Below are 21,911 nucleotides of genomic sequence, written 5' to 3'. Positions count from 1 at the left end.
TTTCGTACTTTTGTAAGATATTTTTAATGCTTTTATATCGAAATTTGACCGAGAGTAAAGTCGAAACTAATAAAGCTACAGCATAAATGCCTCGAGTACAATGGCTTCTGCTTGCCTGAGAGATCTCTGGCATCGATACAGACAGACGACACGGCCAGAAAATCAGTCATACTTCTTCAGATAAAATGGCAGTAAGTAGACTAGATGAACAATCTAATAGTGTTCGGAGAATCTTTGTTTTTGAATGATAATGATGATAAGGGAAAAAAAACAAATCTTCCAAATTTTATAGCAGACCATTTCATAGTGACTGTGGGTCACGAAATGACCTAAAATTAGTGAAACTATGTGTGTTCTATGTTGAACAGTAAAACAAAGACAGACAGTGATTAGCTACAGAATGTGATTTGTTGAACATATCTGAAAGATATAAGAGAGATACGTTTTGAATGTGAATTGAAACACCAAATCGATGAGGACTGTTTTCACGTTTTAATAGCAGGATCTGATTGTTTTTGTTGTTGTTGTTAGGGCAAGAAAGGTTAATGAAAGTACCGTCGTTGTATTATCTTCCCGGCATTTCATTGTCTTTTTTTCCTTGATGAAAGTATCTTCTAGCCTTAAGCCCTATGGTACAGCTGATGGGTAATCAATAATTGGCTTGGCGCTCCTGGCAGTCTTGAGACCCCTTTGTGCCTTTCTTTCAGCAGGAGTTTTCTGGGTCAGGCAGAACTAGGCCAGTCAGTCAGTAGCCCACCTCAGGAGAGCGGTATAAAGCAGCAGCAGCAGCTGAGGAGGAAGCAGTGTTCCACTTTGTCTGCTGGTCATCATGGGTGGTGGAGTGCCGCTGCTCAACGAATACAAACAGGAGTTTGTGTGGAAGAGACTGCCACAAACCATCTTTGGTGGGCCCAAGCTGAAGATTGGTTATGATGCACCAGCCTACGTCTACTGCACACAGGTAGGTTTTACCTGACACTTTCATTAATGTCACACTACCACCAACATCTTTTAGTCTGGTAGTATTTGTACAGGTGCAGCAAGACTTTAATCTGGTTATAAATATTAATATTTAAATGATGACCAGTGCTGTACTAGCTACTCGGGAAAAGACTCCATGATTGGAGAACATGGGCTTCGTTTGACCCCCAGTGTGTGTGCGTGTGGGTATGAGTGGTATACAGGGAGGCAAAAATACACTTGCCAGGGATGGCCAGATGTCAAAAACTTAACTTGCCAGCCAAACCAGTAACTTCAAGAAAGTCACTAGCCCGCCATCTTTTTCACAAGCTCAGTACATACCACACAAACAAATTATAACAGTGTTTGTATGTGTGATGGGGTGGAAGGATGTGGATAATATTGATTGTTGACTCTTGATGTAGTAGTTGGGTGAATGTAGTCACCTAGTAGAACTTAGAAGTAAACCCCGAAGTTCAGGAGTACACCATGTGGGTGCCTCTTTAGTGTCTTGCACTGAACGAACATCACTTGCTCTCGTAATGGACTTTCACTCACATGTAGAGAATGATAGACAAGAGTTCACTGGCACAGACCGACGAATCACTTGATGCAACATGAAACTCTGGAAAACCATGTCTGTCGATTCACATTTCTCTTTATTTTCTCTTCTTCTCTTCTCCTCACCAACCCAGCTCCCAGCCCGAAGGCCGGGAGGCCACACCAATACAGCAGTCCCTCTCATGAACGGACACCCTTGGGCCATAGCAAAACTGTCCGTACATTGCAGGTGTCCGGTCACGGGAGGGGTGACCACACCACCCCCTCCCCCATACACACACAGAGACACACAAACAACAGCATTGAGTCTATAGATGCTAATCACTTCTTGTGGCTGCTAAACAATAAACTCCTAATACTTCTTTAAACGTTCTGTAAAAATGATTTGTATGAAAAGTGTTGAAAAGAAGAGATAAAATAAATCCTCAAGGCAGTGAACACACTCACCATGCACTGACATACGAAAGCAGCCACACAAACACAGCACAGAGGAGCGTGTGCAGATGCCTTGCAAGAATAAGCTTGAAGACCAGTTTGAATAAATAGCAGCAGATAGAGCTGCATGTCATAATCATGTAATTTATTTTCATCTTGTCTGGCTTTATTGACTGCATGCCGATCATGTGGCATGGCAGTGACTTTTCACTCTTCAGTCGGAAATACACTGTACATAACACAGCTCTCACTCTCCCTCACTAAATGCCTACCCCAAGCCGTGACAACTGATGCTTGGAAATTGTGTGGAAGAGTACACCTCTCTATTTCTCTCCAATGCTCTTCCTGCTGACATGCAGTGACACCGGACACCCCACCGAGTTTAGCCAGCTACCCCTCCATCCCCCCCCGCCTCCCTCCCTCTCTCTCTCACTCCCTCCAGCCATGTACTGTTTGGGGCTGTGGCCAGAGAGGTCAGCTCCAACTGTTCACTCAGAGCAAAACCAGTTGACTGTGTCGTAACTTTTGACAAAGCAAGACAACTGAAGGGTTCACAGATTAGGCAACCGACTCATGGTCAAGGCTGAGGGGAAACAAGAGTATCTTGTCAATGAAAGAGGTTACACACAGACACACGATGCTGAGAACTGTGGCCGGTTTTTCACTCTCTTTCGCTCAGGACCTTCATCGACTGTGGTTTCTGTTGTTTACGTCAACAGACAAGAATAATGAGCACAGTGCAGTTTCATGTTGGCATCTTCGCATGTACTCCACTTCTGACCAAAACTACCCCCCCTCCTGATGGGTACAGGTGCACTCAAGTTACCAGTGACTGTCGTCACGCCATTGTGGCTGTGATCTTTGTACCAAGAGCCGGACTGCTCTGTTATCGATTTTGTTGTGGTGAAAATTTGACGATGGTCTGTCCGTACATTGGAGGTATGACCTGCTGTTGGGACCGAAAATGAGTGTCCGCGTCCACGTTTTGCAGGTGTCCGTTTAAGGGGGGGCAAATATAGAAGGAAAACACTCCGTGCCGAGCAAATGTGTCCGTACATGTCAGGTGTCCGCTCACGCCGGGGGCCGTACATTGCAGGGACTGCTGTAGTACAATGCAATCTACATCAGTATGTCTCCATGATAACAAAGTACAAAAACAAGTACGTCCTCTCTCTCCGAGATAGTTCTCAGTTCTCTCTCAAAATCTCAAATGCTATCAGGTACATGGGGATGGGTGGCGTCAAAAGCCACCAATCAAGAGTTAGCTAACAAAACTGACATCACTTCTCATTGGTCAGTAAAGACAAGGAAAGGGGGGGGGGGGGGGTAAGAGACTAAAACCTCCAAGCCACCTGACATCTTCTATGATCTACCCTGTCAAAAGAAATGACACCCACTTGACAAAACGCCGAGTCCAACAATACCCAGACAGGCTGGCGGCACATTGCATAACGACCACCTGGGGCCCAAGGTACCCAGGCGTCTCTCTCTGGGAGGGCGGCTTGACGTCAAAGGAAAACATATTATGTTCCCTTGTGGATACAGCCGACTGAGCGAGTTTACGACCTCCAGGTGTCTGAGCATATCAAAATTTAACTTAGAACAGATAATGACATTACACAAAACATAAAGCGATGGGCAAAACTTACACAAGACAGGAATGACATAAAAACATTATAACGAATTAGTAGCCAGTTTAGCACTTGGCTACATATGAATGACTGTAAGATTTATTTATACACACAAAAAAGTGTGATACTATCAACAACTTAGCCGCAGTCAACGATGAAAATGCTTTCTCAGCTAACAGTAACATCTTGTCTGTTTTTCATTGACAAAAGTTGCACAATTTGTGCTATCTTCGTTTTGTTTCAAGGAGAGCAATGTAGTTCCAAAAAAGACTGCGTTATTTTTTGGGGGGTCTTTCTGTGGTTTTGAAAATTTTCAACAAAATAAAGGTTTTAAAACCCACCGTTGTCTTCCCATCCAACTTGAACATGCCACTCTCATCTCCATTATCAGCAATCACTCGCCAGTGTTCTTTGAATGGTCGATCTCTTCTGTTAACTCTTGACATTTACTTCCCATGTCATAAGAACTGCACCGGATTAGGAGACAGTGTTATGTATATGGTAGGCAAAGGGTTGATTAAAAACTGAGTGCAATAACCATGTTACAAGTTCTCTTAGAATTGATCTAAAAAGAGTTAAAAGTAAAACTAGCTAGTGAAAGATACAAAGCAAAACAACTTGTGTTTATTTCTTTGCCTGTTCAATGTTCAAACTTAAAAATGTGAACAGTTTTTACTTTTCTATCTTTTTAAAAGGCAAAGATAGTGTCAACTTTCTGTTTTGTTTTATTGGGAATTTACTGCAAACAGTAACAGTGTCTTTTGACATTTCTGTTAAAGAAAATCATGCCTTTTTACAGGTGTTAAAGAGAAAAGAAAATCCTGACTTTTTACAGGTGTTCAATGTTCAAAACTTAAAAATGTGAACAGTTTTTACTTTTCAATCTTTTTAAAAGGTAAAGATATTGTCAACTTTCGTTTTTGTTTTATTTGTAATATTATTTACTGCTAACAGTAACAGTGTCTTTTGACTTTTGACATTTCTGTTAAAGAAAATCATGCCTTGTTTCAGGTTTTAAAGAGAATCGTGACTTGTTACAGGTTTTGCTGTGGGCGTTGCCATGGATACTCGGTGGCATCTTCACGCTGGTGCTGGAGCTGGCGTACAGCAGCGGAGAGACCACGGACTACCTGCTGCTGTACTGCTGCCTGTACGGCGCATGCATCACCATCTTTGTGGTGGTGGTGCAGACCATCAGCACCGTGGTGCACATCAAAGAGAAAGAGAACACCAAGGTCATCACTAAGAAGAACTTTCTGGCCGAGGAGGACGAGGTCGACTTCCAGAGCTGTTGCGGGGCAGAGACCATCGAGTTTGTCGTCCCCCCCAAGCGCTTCAAGCTGAACATCCTGGTGCACGGCTTGATATCGGGTGGGATGTGCGGTGTGACTCTGTGGTACCTGTTGCCGTGGACGCTCAACAGTCTTTATGGTGACGATGCCGGGGCCACGGCGGTGCTGTTTTTGTTTGGCTGGTTCACGCTCAGCATCGCCCAGTATTCCCTGACAGCGGCAGCGCCCCCTGAACCGGCCATCTTCCGCACCATGGACGTGTACGAGATGTCGCCGCTCAGCCGCCCCTTCTACGTCCTCGTCTGTCTCGCCTTCCACATCCTGCACTGGTGAGTGACGCACCACGCTCTGTCTCGCCTTCCACGGTTGGCCTAGTGGTAAGGCGTCTGCCCCGTGATCGGGAGGTCGTGGGTTTGAACCCCGGCTGGGTCATACCTAAGACTTTAAAATTGGCAATCTAGTGGCTGCTCCGCCTGGCGTCTGGCATTATGGGGTTAGTGCTAGGACTGGTTGGTCCGGTGTCAGAATAATGTGACTGGGTGAGACATGAAGCATGTGCTGCGACTTCTGTCTTATGTGTGGCGCACGTTAAATGTCAAAGCAGCACCGCCCTGATATGGCTCTTCGTGGTCGGCTGGGCGTTAAGCAAAAAAAAAAAAAAAAAAAAAAAGTCTAGCTTTATGATGTCATTCACTGGTTGCTAGACCAGTCTAGCTTTATGATGTCATTCACTAGTTGCTAGACCAGTCTAGCTTTATGATGTCATTCACTAGTTGCTAGGCCAGTCTAGCTTTATGATGTCATTCACTGGTTGCCAGACCAGTCCGGCTGTATGACTTTTGACATGTGGTTTTATTTTACAGGAACCTGGAGGAATTCAAGGGAACTAATCAGGCTCTGCACATTGTGTTTGCCTGCCTGCCGCTGCTGTGGCTGTTGGGGGTGTTACCTCCCCTGGAGGCCCTCTTGCTGTGGGTGGCTGAACAGGTGCACGTCTTCATGCTGGGTGGATCTCCCATGGCCTCAAACCTCAGGTACTCCAGTGGTAGATGTGTGTGTGGCTGGGAGTGTAGTGCTTGGGGGAGGGGAGGGGGGAACAGGTGCACGTCTTCATGCTGGGTGGATCTCCCATGGCCTCAAACCTCAGGTACACCAGTGGTAGATGTGTGAGTGTGAGTGAAGTGCTTGGGGGAGGGGAGGGGGGAACAGGTGCACGTCTTCATGCTGGGTGGATCTCCCATGGCCTCAAACCTCAGGTACACCAGTGGTAGATGTGTGAGTGTGAGTGAAGTGCTTGGGGGAGGGGAGGGGGGAACAGGTGCACATCTTCATGCTGGGTGGATCTCCCATGGCCTCCAATCTCAGGTACTCCAATAGACATTCTTCACGTTCCTGTCAGGGTGACATAAGGGGGTGGAAATAGTATACATGTGCGAGTGTCATGCTGTGGGTTTGGGGTGGAAGGGAGAAACGGCTGCTTGTGACTGTGGTGTGTTTCAAACTGGTACTGTTGGTAGTTTGATGCATGTGACTGGTGTGTTTCAGACTGGTGCTGTCGGTAGTTTGATGCATGTGACTGGTGTGTTTCAGACTGGTGCTGTCGGTAGTTTGATGCATGTGACTGGTGTGTTTCAGACAGGTGCTGTCGGTAGTTTGATGCATGTGACTGGTGTGTTTCAGACTGGTACTGTCGGTAGTTTGATGCATGTGACTGTGGTGTGTTTCAGACTGGTGCTGTCGGTAGTTTGATGCATGTGACCGTGGTGTGTTTCAGACTGGTACTGTCGGTAGTTTGATGCATGTGACTGGTGTGTTTCAGACTGGTGCTGTCGGTAGTTTGATGCATGTGACTGTGGTGTGTTTCAGACTGGTGCTGTCGGTAGTTTGATGCATGTGACTGTGGTGTGTTTCAGACTGGTGCTGTCGGTAGTTTGATGCATGTGACTGTGGTGTGTTTCAGACTGGTGCTGTCGGTAGTTTGATGCATGTGACTGTGGTGTGTTTCAGACTGGTACTGTCGGTAGTTTGATGCATGTGACTGTGGTGTGTTTCAGACTGGTACTGTCGGTAGTTTGATGCATGTGACTATTGTGTGTTTCAGACTGGTGCTGTCGGTAGTTTGATGCATGTAACTGTGGTGTGTTTCAGACTGGTACTGTCGGTAGTTTGATGCATGTGACTGTGGTGTGATTCAGACTGGTACTGTTGGTAGTTTGATGTATGTGACTGTGGTGTGTTTCAGACTGGTGCTGTCGGTAGTTTGATGCATGTGACTGTGGTGTGTTTCAGACTGGTGCTGTCGGTAGTTTGATGCATGTGACTGGTGTGTTTCAGACTGGTACTGTCGGTAGTTTGATGCATGTGACTGTGGTGTGTTTCAGACTGGTGCTGTCGGTAGTTTGATGCATGTGACTGGTGTGTTTCAGACTGGTGCTGTCGGTAGTTTGATGCATGTGACTGTGGTGTGTTTCAGACTGGTACTGTCGGTAGTTTGATGCATGTGACTGTGGTGTGTTTCAGACTGGTGCTGTCGGTAGTTTGATGCATGTGACTGTGGTGTGTTTCAGACTGGTGCTGTCGGTAGTTTGATGCATGTGACTGGTGTGTTTCAGACTGGTGCTGTCGGTAGTTTGATGCATGTGACTGTGGTGTTTCAGACTGGTGCTGTTGGTAATTTGATGCATGTGACTGGTGTGTTTCAGACTGGTGTTGTCGGTAGTTTGATGCATGTGACTGTGGTGTGTTTCAGACTGGTGCTGTCGGTAGTTTGATGCATGTGACTGTGGTGTGTTTCAGACTGGTACTGTCGGTAGTTTGATGCATGTGACTGTGGTGTGTTTCAGACTGGTGCTGTCGGTAGTTTGATGCATGTGACTGTGGTGTGTTTCAGACTGGTGCTGTTGGTAGTTTGATGCATGTGACTGTGGTGTGTTTCAGACTGGCGCTGTCAGTGACGGCGTCAACGTGTGTGTTTCTGGGTGCCTACTACATTCCCGTGTGTTTCGGCACGGTGCTGCTGTCAGCCGCCATGGGCTACGTGCTGAGCTGCGACCTGTCCCTGCTGTGCAGCGCCGTGCTGCAGGCGTGCCGTGCCAACAAGGTGTCCAGCAGTCAGTTCCTGCACGACTCCACGCAGCTCAGACTGCAGCAGGGGTTCGGCTGGACGTGGGGGGCCCCCACCCTGCTGTACCACCTGGCAGTCCTCTGCGTCACCGTGGCAACAGCTGCCGCCGTCAACTACAAACATGACAGTGTGGACGGGGCGGTGGTGGGATGGGTGGTGGTGGGGCTGTGTGTGGCCGAGAAGTGCCTCAGAGACGTGCAGAGCGTCTTCATCGTCTTCGGTCTCTTCAGGAACTATCTCTTCCCTCACGCCTGTCTCCATAGCAACAGACCCTACACCAGGAGAAAAAGGCAGCTAGCTGTGCTGGGGATCATACGTCGCATCATCTTTAACTGGGGTGAGTGTCACGTCTGTAAGGGTCAACATTGACAGTGGGGAAAGCAATGAGAGTGGCCTTTGTAACACATTATCTGTGGCTGCTATTTGCTCCTGTAGGAAACTAGCCGTGCCAGATAAGACTACGAGAAAGTTTTTAGTTTTATTTTGGGTTTGTGGTTGGCTGAAGGTTAGGGTGAAGTTGGCTGAAGGTTAGGGTGAGGTTGGCTGAAGGTTAGGGTGAGGTTGAGTGAAGGTTAGGGTGAGGTTGGCTGAAGGTTAGGGTGAGGTTGAGTGAAGGTTAGGGTGAAGGTTAGGGTGAGGTTGGCTGAAGGTTAGGGTGAGGTTGAGTGAAGGTTAGGGTGAGGTTGAGTGAAGGTTAGGGTGAGGTTGAGTGAATGGGACAAGTCAAGCATGACTGACGTGTGTTTCTTTTGATGTACGCTGTTAAGTGTGACTGTTGAACTTCTCTATCTGAGTGTGACTGTTGAACTTCTCTGTCTGAGTGTGACTGTTGAACTTCTCTATCTGAGTGTGACTGTTGAACTTCTCTATCTGAGTGTGACTGTTGAACTTCTCTATCTGAGTGTGACTGTAGAACTTCTCTATCTGAGTGTGACTGTTGAACTTCTCTATCTGAGTGTGACTGTTGAACTTCTCTATCTGAGTGTGACTGTTGAACTTCCCTGTCTGAGTGTGACTGTTGAACTTCCCTATCTGAGTGTGACTTTTGAACTTCCCTATCTGAGTGTGACTGTTGAACTAACTTCTCTATCTGAGTGTGACTGTTGAACTAACTTCTCTATCTGAGTGTGACTGTTGAACTAACTTCTCTATCTGAGTGTGACTGTTGAACTTCTCTATCTGAGTGTGACTGTTGAACTAACTTCTCTATCTGAGTGTGACTGTTGAACTAACTTCTCTATCTGAGTGTGACTGTTGAACTAACTTCTCTATCTGAGTGTGACTGTTGAACTTCTCTATCTGAGTGTGACTGTTGAACTAACTTCTCTATCTGAGTGTGACTGTTGAACTTCTCTATCTGAGTGTGACTGTTGAACTTCTCTATCTGAGTGTGACTGTTGAACTAACTTCTCTATCTGAGTGTGACTGTTGAACTTCTCTATCTGAGTGTGACTGTTGAACTTCTCTATCTGAGTGTGACTGTTGAACTAACTTCTCTATCTGAGTGTGACTGTTGAACTAGCTTCTCTATCTGAGTGTGACTGTTGAACTAACTTCTCTATCTGAGTGTGACTGTTGAACTTCTCTATCTGAGTGTGACTGTTGAACTTCTCTATCTGAGTGTGACTGTTGAACTAACTTCTCTATCTGAGTGTGACTGTTGAACTAATTTCTCTATCTGAGTGTGACTGTTGAACTTCTCTATCTGAGTGTGACTGTTGAACTTCCCTATCCGAGTGTGACTGTTGAACTTCTCTGTCTGAGTGTGACTGTTGAACTTCTCTATCTGAGTGTGACTGTTGAACTAACTTCTCTATCTGAGTGTGACTGTTGAACTAACTTCTCTATCTGAGTGTGACTGTTGAACTTCTCTATCTGAGTGTGACTGTTGAACTAACTTCTCTATCTGAGTGTGACTGTTGAACTAACTTCTCTATCTGAGTGTGACTGTTGAACTAACTTCTCTATCTGAGTGTGACTGTTGAACTTCTCTATCTGAGTGTGACTGTTGAACTAACTTCCCTATCTGAGTGTGACTGTTGAACTAACTTCTCTATCTGAGTGTGACTGTTGAACTAACTTCTCTATCTGAGTGTGACTGTTGAACTTCTCTATCTGAGTGTGACTGTTGAACTTCTCTATCTGAGTGTGACTGTTGAACTTCTCTATCTGAGTGTGACTGTTGAACTTCTCTATCTGAGTGTGACTGTAGAACTTCTCTATCTGAGTGTGACTGTAGAACTAACTTCTCTATCTGAGTGTGACTGTTGAACTAGCTTCTCTATCTGAGTGTGACTGTTGAACTAACTTCTCTATCTGAGTGTGACTGTTGAACTTCTCTATCTGAGTGTGACTGTTGAACTAACTTCTCTATCTGAGTGTGACTGTTGAACTAATTTCTCTATCTGAGTGTGACTGTTGAACTTCTCTATCTGAGTGTGACTGTTGAACTTCCCTATCCGAGTGTGACTGTTGAACTTCTCTGTCTGAGTGTGACTGTTGAACTTCTCTATCTGAGTGTGACTGTTGAACTAACTTCTCTATCTGAGTGTGACTGTTGAACTAACTTCTCTATCTGAGTGTGACTGTTGAACTTCTCTATCTGAGTGTGACTGTTGAACTAACTTCTCTATCTGAGTGTGACTGTTGAACTAACTTCTCTATCTGAGTGTGACTGTTGAACTAACTTCTCTATCTGAGTGTGACTGTTGAACTTCTCTATCTGAGTGTGACTGTTGAACTAACTTCTCTATCTGAGTGTGACTGTTGAACTAACTTCTCTATCTGAGTGTGACTGTTGAACTTCTCTATCTGAGTGTGACTGTTGAACTTCCCTATCCGAGTGTGACTGTTGAACTTCTCTGTCTGAGTGTGACTGTTGAACTTCCCTATCCGAGTGTGACTGTTGAACTTCTCTATCTGAGTGTGACTGTTGAACTTCTCTATCTGAGTGTGACTGTTGAACTTCCCTATCCGAGTGTGACTGTTGAACTTCTCTGTCTGAGTGTGACTGTTGAACTTCTCTATCTGAGTGTGACTGTTGAACTTCTCTATCTGAGTGTGACTGTTGAACTTCCCTATCCGAGTGTGACTGTTGAACTTCTCTATCTGAGTGTGACTGTTGAACTAACTTCTCTATCTGAGTGTGACTGTTGAACTAACTTCTCTATCTGAGTGTGACTGTTGAACTAACTTCTCTATCTGAGTGTGACTGTTGAACTTCTCTATCTGAGTGTGACTGTTGAACTAACTTCTCTATCTGAGTGTGACTGTTGAACTAACTTCTCTATCTGAGTGTGACTGTTGAACTTCTCTATCTGAGTGTGACTGTTGAACTTCTCTATCTGAGTGTGACTGTTGAACTTCTCTGTCTGAGTGTGACTGTTGAACTTCCCTATCTGAGTGTGACTGTAGAACTTCTCTATCTGAGTGTGACTGTTGAACTTCTCTATCTGAGTGTGACTGTTAAACTTCTCTATCTGAGTGTGACTGTTGAACTTCTCTATCTGAGTGTGACTGTAGAACTTCTCTATCTGAGTGTGACTGTTGAACTTCTCTATCTGAGTGTGACTGTAGAACTTCTCTATCTGAGTGTGACTGTTGAACTTCTCTATCTGAGTGTGACTGTAGAACTTCTCTATCTGAGTGTGACTGTTGAACTTCTCTATCTGAGTGTGACTGTTGAACTTCTCTATCTGAGTGTGACTGTTGAACTTCCCTATCTGAGTGTGACTTTTGAACTTCCCTATCTGAGTGTGACTGTTGAACTAACTTCTCTATCTGAGTGTGACTTTTGAACTTCCCTATCTGAGTGTGACTGTTGAACTAACTTCTCTATCTGAGTGTGACTGTTGAACTAACTTCTCTATCTGAGTGTGACTGTTGAACTTCTCTATCTGAGTGTGACTGTAGAACTTCTCTATCTGAGTGTGACTGTAGAACTTCTCTATCTGAGTGTGACTGTACACGGCTGCATCGTAGCTGACACAGAGTTTCTGTGCCTGCCAGCGCTGAGCGCGCCAGTGCAGAGAGCTTTTCCCGCAGAGCCAGTTGCCTCCATAAATAACACAGCTGTGGACAGCGATAAGTCCCTGGCGGATACGCTCCCGCTCAAAACCCATAAAGAATGATAAGTTTTGTGTTTCACTATTTGTGCTCGGCGCGTTCATCACATCGTAGTAAAATACACATAACTGGAAAGTACACACTCTGGCCTACATGCACATATGCATTTTAATAGCATTGACTGGATATGTGTTTGTCAAGATGCATGTGAATAAAGGTACGCACCGAACCAAGCATTGCGTTTTTCATTGTTTATGAAAATTCGGTCAAGTTCCATCACTCCTCGACAGCGCATCGCAGTTCGTACATCAAGGAAATAACACACACTTTAAGTTCAACATGCCTAGAACAAGTTCAGCTTGCCACATTGCTCAAGCGGTGAAGGGGGTGACAGCAGGAGGGTGGGGAATGCAGCCAGTAAAGCTGACGCGTCGCGGCTTGTACTCCATTGAAACTACATTGTTTTGGCTGCGCGCGCTGTCCGTGCGGGCAGTAAACAGCGCAGGGAGAAAGACACAACACAGTTCGGACAGGCCTACACAGTATGTCACTAGAATGAGTAATCTTGCTGCTGATACTCCACCTCACCTATTTTGTCACTGACACAAGCGCGATCTGTATGATTTGCTGGCTACAAAATAGTCCTTGTCAAAACAAAGATATAAAGTGAATCAATCACTGTTTGGGTACATACTGATACACCTCACACTTAGACGTGGCTGCGTAAGTGTGAAACATACTGTTATTATGGAGCATAAATTGTTTCAAAAACACAGAAAGTTTGCAGTCACATTTCAAGAATCCGATGCAAAGCATTGAATTCTCGCATCGGTTTTGCGATAACATAATACATTATATCCGAGGCAGTTACACACACAGTTTGTGTCAGTGTCATCTAACACGCACACGGGTCCGAGCCTTGTGATGCATTTTTTCCGATTTTGTTTGTTCGTTCATGGGCTGAAACTCCCACGGCTTTTACGTGTATGACCGTTTTTACCCTGCCATTTAGGCAGCCATACATTATATCCGAGGCAGTTACACACACAGTTTGTGTCAGTGTCATCTAACACGCACACGGGTCCGAGCATTGTGTTGCATTTTTTCCGATGAAGGCATTGCCTCGATTCTTTTCATCCGTCTATAACAGCTCCTGCACATTCTTTTTGAATGTTTTGTGTCAACATCTTCTTCAATGTTCAATCCATGAACCTGCTTGATAACACGTGTGTGATAGCAACATTTCATTGAGGCAGATGCGGCTTCATCCCTTTTAATAGATGTTCTGCCACACACTCTACAAAGAGAATGTAGTCTCTGTTCATGTAACTGTTCTGTATGCACTTGGTCCGCTTTATTTGCCATTACACGGGTGGTTACTCACTTCACTAAACCGCGTAACATTTCACTACACGCTGATAGCAGTCTTCATGAGACACAGAGAATGAGAAAAGAAATAAAACATACGCAATCAAAATCATGTGTGCCACCTGAGATACTGACACTAGCATCGGATTAACACTGCTGGCTTAGCGGAGGTCAAATCAAACACCGAGTCACTTTTGAGTCAATAAGAAACATTATGAAGCAGTCATCACATATTCTGGTTTTACTTTTATTCAGAATACATGCCCAGTGAACAACGTCCACGATGGAAGTGATATCGTTAGCGGGCCGGATGCGCCGCTTTTTACTTAAAAACAATTTACATTCCAGAGATAAACTCTGGCCCCTGCAGAGACAAGCGAGCTGACGAGACTATAAACATTAGCCGAGGTGCGCGGCGCCACGTTGACCCTTTATCGCACCTCCCTATCAACACCCTTTCACCGCTTGGGAAAATAATGAGGCTGTGCTTGTTCTACACATGCTATGCTTTGCGGGGGTGTACACATTTTAATTGTGTTTTTTGTGATGCGATGTCCACGGACGATGGAAGTTGATGATATTTTCAGAAAACGAAGAAAACACAACACGGTCGCAAACATTTACCTTTATTCAAATGCAAGCTTACGCACACAACCATGGTCAATTCTTATAAATTTTATATGAGCGTGTAGGGCAAAGGGTGTACTTTAAGATTATGAATGTTTTAGTACTGATTAATAAACGCATAGAGCAACACAAGTGAAAAACAAAGCCAATCAGTTTATTCACAAAGACAGCGGGAGATTGCCTGTAGCATTAACGCAGCATGACTCATCACAGTGCGTGCCTCCAGCCGCGTAGAGACTGGCACACAGCGCAGCATACAGACACGGCTCGGCTGTGACTGTTTGAGATAGTTGTGTCATTTAACTCCTTGCTGTTTACAGGAGCGCCCGTCACCATGGTGATGTACCTGGCGGTCAAGATCTCCCAGCCGGACGTGATGGACCAGGCGGCCACACATGGCCTCAACACCGCTCAGGCCGTCTGGTACACGCTGGGCGTGGTCAGGGCTTTCAGGGGGGTGAGTGTCACTGACTGGTGTGTGTTGTGTATCTGACAGGTGTGTTACGTCTGACTAACGGGTGTGTATAATGTGGGACGTACAGGTGGTTTATATGTGAATGACAGGTCTATATAACATTTATACTTGTGACTGACAGGTTTGTGGATTGTGTTACAGGTGTGGCAGAGCACGGTGCACTCGTTGCTGGAGGTGTCGGTGGTGCACGTGGTGGTGACGGTGATGGGGGACAACTCCACGGTCCAGTGGCTTGGCGTGCCCACCTTGTTGTTGATGGCGGGTGTGGTGCGTGACCGCGGCGCTCAGCTGGCCAACAAGCTCTACTTGTTCCTCGCGCTCCTGGTCTCCTCCTGGACCGACAAGAAGCAACGCCGGGGCTCCACTGCACTCACCCTCTTCCTCTCCCTCGTCCTCTTCCCCCTGGTGCTGGTCGTCATGATCACAGCCGCCCTCCTCTCCGCCCCCCTCCTGCCCCTCTTCACCCTCCCCGTCTTCTTCATCGCCTTCCCGCGACCACAGCGCTTCTGGCCCGAGCCCGTCGGTGCGTCCGCCAACGTGTGCGGTGACACAGTGTACTACCGACAGCTGGCTCCCATGTTGGCCACATCTCTCAGGGCCAGCTTTGCTGCTGGCAGTCTGGGTGAGTGTGTGTGTGTGTGCGGGGTGTGTGGAGAAGGGGGGGGGGGAGGACACAGTGTACTACCAACAGCTGCCTCCCATGTCAGCCACGTCTTTCAGGGCCGGCTTAGCTGCTGGTAATCTGGGTGAGTGTGGGGGTGGGGGGGCGAATGTCGGTGCATTTTTAGGTCAATCCAATTGTCATTGGTCCATTTGGTGAAGATAGTCTTTAATGTTTTGATCTGACACTTCTCAAGACGTTTGCTCACTTGAGGTGAAAGCATTTGGCAGCTTTGTGTCTCCTCAGTCTCTCTGTTCTGTTGACTGCCAGGCAGTGTCCACGAGGCGGTGGTCTGGGCCTTGCATGTCTCTCCCTGTACCACAGGGGAGCACAACCCCACCAACCACTGCCAGTGTGCCATCACGACTGCTTAGTGTGGCTCATCTTGTTAGAGTCTTACCTGATCTCACCTGTCATACCTGTGTTTACCTGTGCCTACAGGTGAGCCGCACCCGGGTAACCACTACCTGGTGCGCTACCAGGACCGGCTGGTGTGGGTGGTGGTGTTGGAGCGCGGCAACGCGTACGTCACGCTGGGCATCAAGGGGCTGGAGCTGCAGGAGACGTCTTGTCACACGGCCGAGGCCGCTCGCCTCGACGACATCTTTGAGACGGCCTTTCAGAACGAGAACGGCGTGTCGTGCTGCGAGGTCAACCAGTACCCCATGCACTCCCTCACCCCCGTGGACGTGTGCCGGGTCAAGACGTATTCCGACGCCCGCAACGTCTTGACGGGTGTGATCGATCAGCCCGGGGCGGTGGACATGACGCTCAAGTTCTTCGTCAAGAGTTTGGTCTGGCTGGTCCTGCACCACGTCAACAAGGTCAAGGTCAGGGAGGAGGCCCAGCGGCTGCAGAAAGAGAAGCAAAAGAGGGAGGAGAAGGCGTCCACCAAGAAGTCGCTGTCGGCGGCGGTGGTGACCAGGTCTGAGTCACAGGGCAGTGGGGGGAGGGGGAAGGGTGGGGGGAACAAGATGGAGATCAACCACAATCACCGTGTGTCCAACTTCAACTCTGGGGCTGCCCTCAACAACAACGCCGCCTCCTCCCTGCCACCTCCCCCCTCCCTCCCCCCAATCAGGGACAGCAACTCCCTGACCCCCATCTCCGTGGACACGAGGGCCAAGAACACTTTTGCCTTCCCTCCCCTGGAGGAGGCCACGCAGCCTGTGGGCCGGTCCATGGAGAAGACGCGCAAGTCGTCCTGGAGCTCCTCCATCAACAGCTTCACCGACAGCCTCTGGTCCGACGACGACCTTGACAAGCCCAAGGGCAAGAAGAAGTCGCTGAAGCCGGCCAAGGTGGGCCACTCCGCGGCGCAGCACCTCACTCCCTCCGTCACTCCCGTGGTGCCCAAGTTCCAGCACGCCAGAGAGAAGACCGACTACGACGAATTTCTGGACGACTTTGACTTTGGGCTGCCAATGGCGGACGTGAACCGTCCCAAGCCCAACACAGCGGGTTCCCGCGGGGGGTTCCTGGCCAACCCCCTGCACTCGTCCAGCCGGGTCAACGGGAACCACATCTACAAGCCGGTCACCAACCTGGCGGGGTCGCCGGACTTCAAGTGTCAGTACTCATCACACATGAGCCTGCCGGCCAAGTGGCGCGAGCTGCCCATCGAGCACTCCCAGCTGTCGCGCCACATGGCCGCCTTCCCCGCCGACTGGTACCGCCACGTGCTGTCGCTGCTCGACTGGTCCGCCACCGGCCTGCCGGGGGAGAAAGTCGCCATCGATGTTGGGGCTGATGATGCTCTCACCAACTGCTACTCTCAGCTCATCATGGCGTGCTACTCGGCATTCGACACACCAGGTCAGTTGTTTGTCTCTCTGTGACACGTCTTGAGCTCATTCTCTGTCAACTTTATATCTGTTGAAACGTCTTGAGCTCATTCTCTGTCAACTTTATATCTGTTGACACGTCTTGAGCTCATTCTCTGTCAACTTTATATCTGTTGACACGTCTTGAGCTCATTCTCTGTCAACTTTATATCTGTTGTTCAGATGGTGGTATTGAGGTTTGTAGATTTTGCGTCAATTCTACTCAGTAAAGATATATGTTGACTTTGTTGTATTACCAGACCTGATGCACACAAACAAAGATTCTTTTTACGAATGACATGACTATTTCTAGGAATACTGACCTCAATTTAACTAATAGGAGTGAGCTTACCTACCGGTGCTAGACTGAGAACATGAGGTAACTCCAGTAGTTAAATTGAGGTCATGTATTTGAAAGAGATACCAGTTAGTAACACAGGTGTGTTGTATGTGCAGACAAGATGTTCGGGCCGAGCTACCTGTACAAGGCGTATAACGGAGACGTGCCGTGGAACGCAATGCTGGACTGGCTGTCGGAGGACAAGGAGCTCTTTGCCATCGTCACCAAGGCTTTCAGGTTGGTACATGTCTGTCGGGGAATTTTCTCTATTGGGTTGGGACTCGGCTGTTGTGTTGGTGTCTGGTGTGCGAGTCATGGCCTAAAGTCTCTCTTGCTCAGTCAGCTACATACTCAAGTACACATAGTTACTGACAGACGTGCTTGGGGAGGGATGTTTTGCTCCAATGGGACAGTCAGATGATGTCTGTGCACTATCAGTAGAGCGGTAGCGCCATTGTCACCAATGCTTTCAGGCTGGTACCTGGCTGGCTGCACTCTAAGTGTTGTAGGTGATGTCTGTGCACTATCAGTAGAGCGGTAGCACCATTGTCACCAATGCTTTCAGGCTGGTACCTGGCTGGCTGCACTCTAAGTGTTGTAGGTGATGTCTGTGCACTATCAGTAGAGCGGTAGCACCATTGTCACCAATGCTTTCAGGCTGGTACCTGGCTGGCTGCACTCTAAGTGTTGTAGGTGATGTCTGTGCACTATCAGTAGAGCGGTAGCACCATTGTCACCAATGCTTTCAGGCTGGTACCTGGCTGGCTGCACTCTAAGTGTTGTAGGTGATGTCTGTGCACTATCAGTAGAGCGGTAGCACCATTGTCACCAATGCTTTCAGGCTGGTACCTGGCTGGCTGCACTCTAAGTGTTGTAGGTGATGTCTGTGCACTATCAGTAGAGCGGTAGCACCATTGTCACCAATGCTTTCAGGCTGGTACCTGGCTGGCTGCACTCTAAGTGTTGTAGGTGATGTCTGTGCACTATCAGTAGAGCGGTAGCACCATTGTCACCAATGCTTTCAGGCTGGTACCTGGCTGGCTGCACTCTAAGTGTTATGCTGACTGTTGTAGGTGATGTCTGTGCACTATCAGTAGAGCGGTAGCACCATTGTCACCAATGCTTTCAGGCTGGTACCTGGCTGGCTGCACTCTAAGTGTTATGCTGACTGTTGTAGGTGATGTCTGTGCACTATCAGTAGAGCGGTAGCACCATTGTCACCAATGCTTTCAGGCTGGTACCTGGCTGTCTTGCTGACTGTTGTTGCTCAGATATGAGAATAGAGTTGACGCGTGATAAAGATTGGAAGTTGATGCTGTGCTCTGTACATAGCTGTTGATAAGCCAGCTGACCTTGACCTTGACCTGTGTGCAGACTGGGGTTCAAGCTGATGCTGGACGCGGCGTTGCTAGGCGACATCGAGGAGCATGAGGAGCTGGAGGAGAGCCTGCGTGAGTTCGACAGCCAGTGGTACGTGGGGATGGAGGGCGATGCCCACTGGAAGGCCGCTGTGCTGGAAAACCGTGCCAACCTCTTCTCTCTGGGTCACAACAACGTACAGGTGAGACATGCACTGTGGCCTGACCCTTAAACTAACACTAGTGTCTGTGGTCTTGTACCCCTTAAACTAACACTAGTGTCTGTGGTCTTTTACCCCTTAAACTAACACTAGTGTCTATGGTCTTGTACCCCTTAAACTAACACTAGTGTCTGTGGCCTGACCCTAAATCTAACACTAGTGTCTGTGGCCTGACCCTTAAACTAACACTAGTGTCTGTGGCCTGACCCTTAAACTAACACTTGTGTCTATGGCCTGACCCTTAAACTAACACTTGTGTCTATGGTCTTGTACCCCTTACACTAGTGTCTGTGGTCTTGTACCCCTTGATCTAACACTAGTGTCTGTGGTCTTGTACCCCTTAAACTAACACTAGTGTCTGTGGTCTTGTACCCCTTAAACTAACACTAGTGTCTGTGGTCTTGTACCCCTTAAACTAACACTAGTGTCTGTGGTCTTGTACCCCTTAAACTAACACTAGTGTCTGTGGTCTTGTACCCCTTGATCTAACACTAGTGTCTGTGGTCTTGTACCCCTTAAACTAACACTAGTGTCTGTGGTCTTGTACCCCTTAAACTAACACTAGTGTCTGTTGTCTTGTACCCCTTAAACTAACACTAGTATCTGTGGTCTTGTACCCCTTAAACTAACACTAGTGTCTGTGGTCTTGTACCCCTTAAACTAACACTAGTGTCTGTGGTCTTGTACCCCTTAAACTAACACTAGTATCTGTGGTCTTGTACCCGTCCTAAGTTTAACACACATGCCTTGTTTTATTTTGACCTGAAGAAGTTTCTTTGCAGTGAGCTCAGAAAGTAGGTGATGCACTTTCCCCTGGCCATGAACTCCTGTTTTAGGATCACGTTGTCTTACCACATTCTTAAAGTTTAGTTTCTGCCTTTTCGTTACCCTCATCATGGGAATGTTTGGTCAAAGGAAATATATTTTCCAAGAAAGTGTCAGTCATATCGCTGTGTCTGCCGAGTGCTTACACCACTCATAATTGAGCGTCATTATGTCCACTTACTATGTACACCAATTGTATGGCGGTGTTGCTATGTCAGCCATGTAAATGAATTCACAGAGCATGTACACCAATGGAATGAGAGCGTCATTATGTCCACTTGCTATGTACACCACTTGTGTGACAATGTTGCTATGTCAACCACTTGTATGTCAACCCTGTAAATGAATGCACACGACACGTGCACCACTGATGCCATGTGTTTGTGTGTGTACAGAGCACGTACACGAGTCGCACGCTGACGATGCAGGACGTTGCGGTGAGCGTGGGGCGACTGAACACAGAGGCTGTGCGCGGCCAGTGGGCCAACCTCAGTCTGGAGCTGCTCTTCATGACCAACGACGACGAGGAGCGATACTCCATCCAGGCTCACCCCACCGTCCTGAGGAACCTGACAGTGCAGGCCGCTGACCCCCCTCTCGGCTACCCCATCTTCTCCTCTCAGCCCATCTCTGTGCCCACCCTGTAAGAAAGACACCCACGACAGTGCATTCACGTGTGGCAGTGATACAGGACTCCAGAGAGAGTGCATTGTGTGCGTTGAACCAAGGTTGGCAGTGATACAAGACTCCAGAGAGAGTGCAGTGTGTGCGTTGAACCAAGGTTGGCAGTGATACAAGACTCCAGAGAGAGTGCAGTGTGTGCGTTGAACCAAGGTTGGCAGTGATACAGGACTCCAGAGAGAGTGCAGTGTGTGCGTTGAACCAAGGTTGGCAGTGATACAGGACTCCAGAGAGAGTGCAGTGTGTGCGTTGAACCAAGGTTGGCAGTGATACAGGACTCCAGAGAGAGTGCAGTGTGTGCGTTGAACCAAGGTTGGCAGTGATACAGGACTCCAGAGAGAGTGCAGTGTGTGCGTTGAACCAAGGTTGGAAGTGATACAGGACTCCAGAGAGAGTGCAGTGTGTGCGTTGAACCAAGGTTGGCAGTGATACAGAACTCCAGAGAGAGTGCAGTGTGTGCGTTGAACCAAAGTTGGCAGTGATACAGGACTCCAGAGAGAGTGCAGTGTGTGCGTTGAACCAAGGTTGGCAGTGACACAGGACTCCAGAGAGAGTGCAGTGTGTGCGTTGAACCAAGGTTGGCAGTGATACAGGACTCCAGAGAGAGTGCAGTGTGTGCGTTGAACCAAGGTTGGCAGGACTCCAGAGAGAGTGCAGTGTGTGCGTTGAACCAAGGTTGGCAGGACTCCAGAGAGAGTGCAGTGTGTGCGTTGAACCAAGGTTGGCAGTGATACAGGACTCCAGAGAGAGTGCAGTGTGTGCGTTGAACCAAGGTTGGCGGTGAGGCCAAGATCTGTGTTGAGAGCTGAAACAAAACTCAGTGTGTCCCCACCTTGGTTCTGCGTATAGCTCCCATGCAGCTGTGGTGATTACACTGACGTTCACACTGATTTCATCTGTCGTTATTATCACTCACCAAATGAGTGTTGGTGGGATCAGAAGTTACAAACGATGGCTTCAGCTTTCAGTGTGAGTAATCAACAGCATGTTAACAGGAAAAGAAGCTATTGGTCATCATTTTAGCCTGTTGCACAAGTTATTTTGTGGAAGGGGGGGGGGGGGTTCATTGGAATGTCACAAGTGAGATTTTGTGGGTGACATTTTGTGGGTGACACATTTTGTGGGTGACACATTTTTTTTAACAAATGTCACAAGTTACATTTTGTTGTTTAATTTTTTTTAAAGTTTGTTATGGCTGGTTAAATGCGTTCATGGCTTTATTGTTGTTTTATTGTTTGGTTTACCTTTATGTTTGATGAGGGACTCACTAGAGATATTTTGTTAAAACAATATGCATTCCATTTGCAGATATTGCATGGTGACTGACAGTCACGTGTGTTTGATGTTGACAATTCACAGTATTCAGTCAGAGATACCTGACTGACAGACTGTGTCAGTGATGTCGTCGGAATCTCATGTTGTCTGGTTTCTCATGTTGTCTTGTTTTCACCATTCTACTCAAAC

The 21,911-nt window shown here is 47.4% G+C and overlaps 1 protein-coding gene across 2 annotated transcripts; it reads left to right on the top strand.

Annotated features, from left to right (window-relative positions):
- The first annotated feature begins 85 nt into the window (after positions 1-85).
- LOC138952085 (pecanex-like protein 4) lies at positions 86-21,483 on the top strand. 2 transcript variants are annotated; one of them, XM_070323673.1, is made up of 11 exons: positions 86-191; positions 708-961; positions 4,628-5,208; positions 5,743-5,913; positions 7,817-8,340; positions 14,384-14,520; positions 14,680-15,160; positions 15,641-17,014; positions 17,479-17,599; positions 18,737-18,923; positions 20,162-21,483. In XM_070323673.1, exons 2-11 carry the CDS (start codon positions 830-832, stop codon positions 20,411-20,413), a joined length of 3,960 nt encoding a protein of 1,319 aa, XP_070179774.1. In that variant the 5' UTR covers positions 86-191; positions 708-829; the 3' UTR covers positions 20,414-21,483. The 2 variants fall into 2 exon arrangements, with proteins under 2 accessions (XP_070179774.1, XP_070179775.1); XM_070323674.1 differs by having other exon boundaries at positions 92-191; positions 711-961.
- The last annotated feature ends 428 nt before the right edge of the window (positions 21,484-21,911 follow it).

Source organism: Littorina saxatilis, linkage group LG17, assembly GCF_037325665.1.
Source record: "Littorina saxatilis isolate snail1 linkage group LG17, US_GU_Lsax_2.0, whole genome shotgun sequence".
Lineage (NCBI taxonomy): Eukaryota > Metazoa > Mollusca > Gastropoda > Littorinimorpha > Littorinidae > Littorina > Littorina saxatilis.
This window is presented reverse-complemented; position numbering and strand designations above follow the sequence as displayed.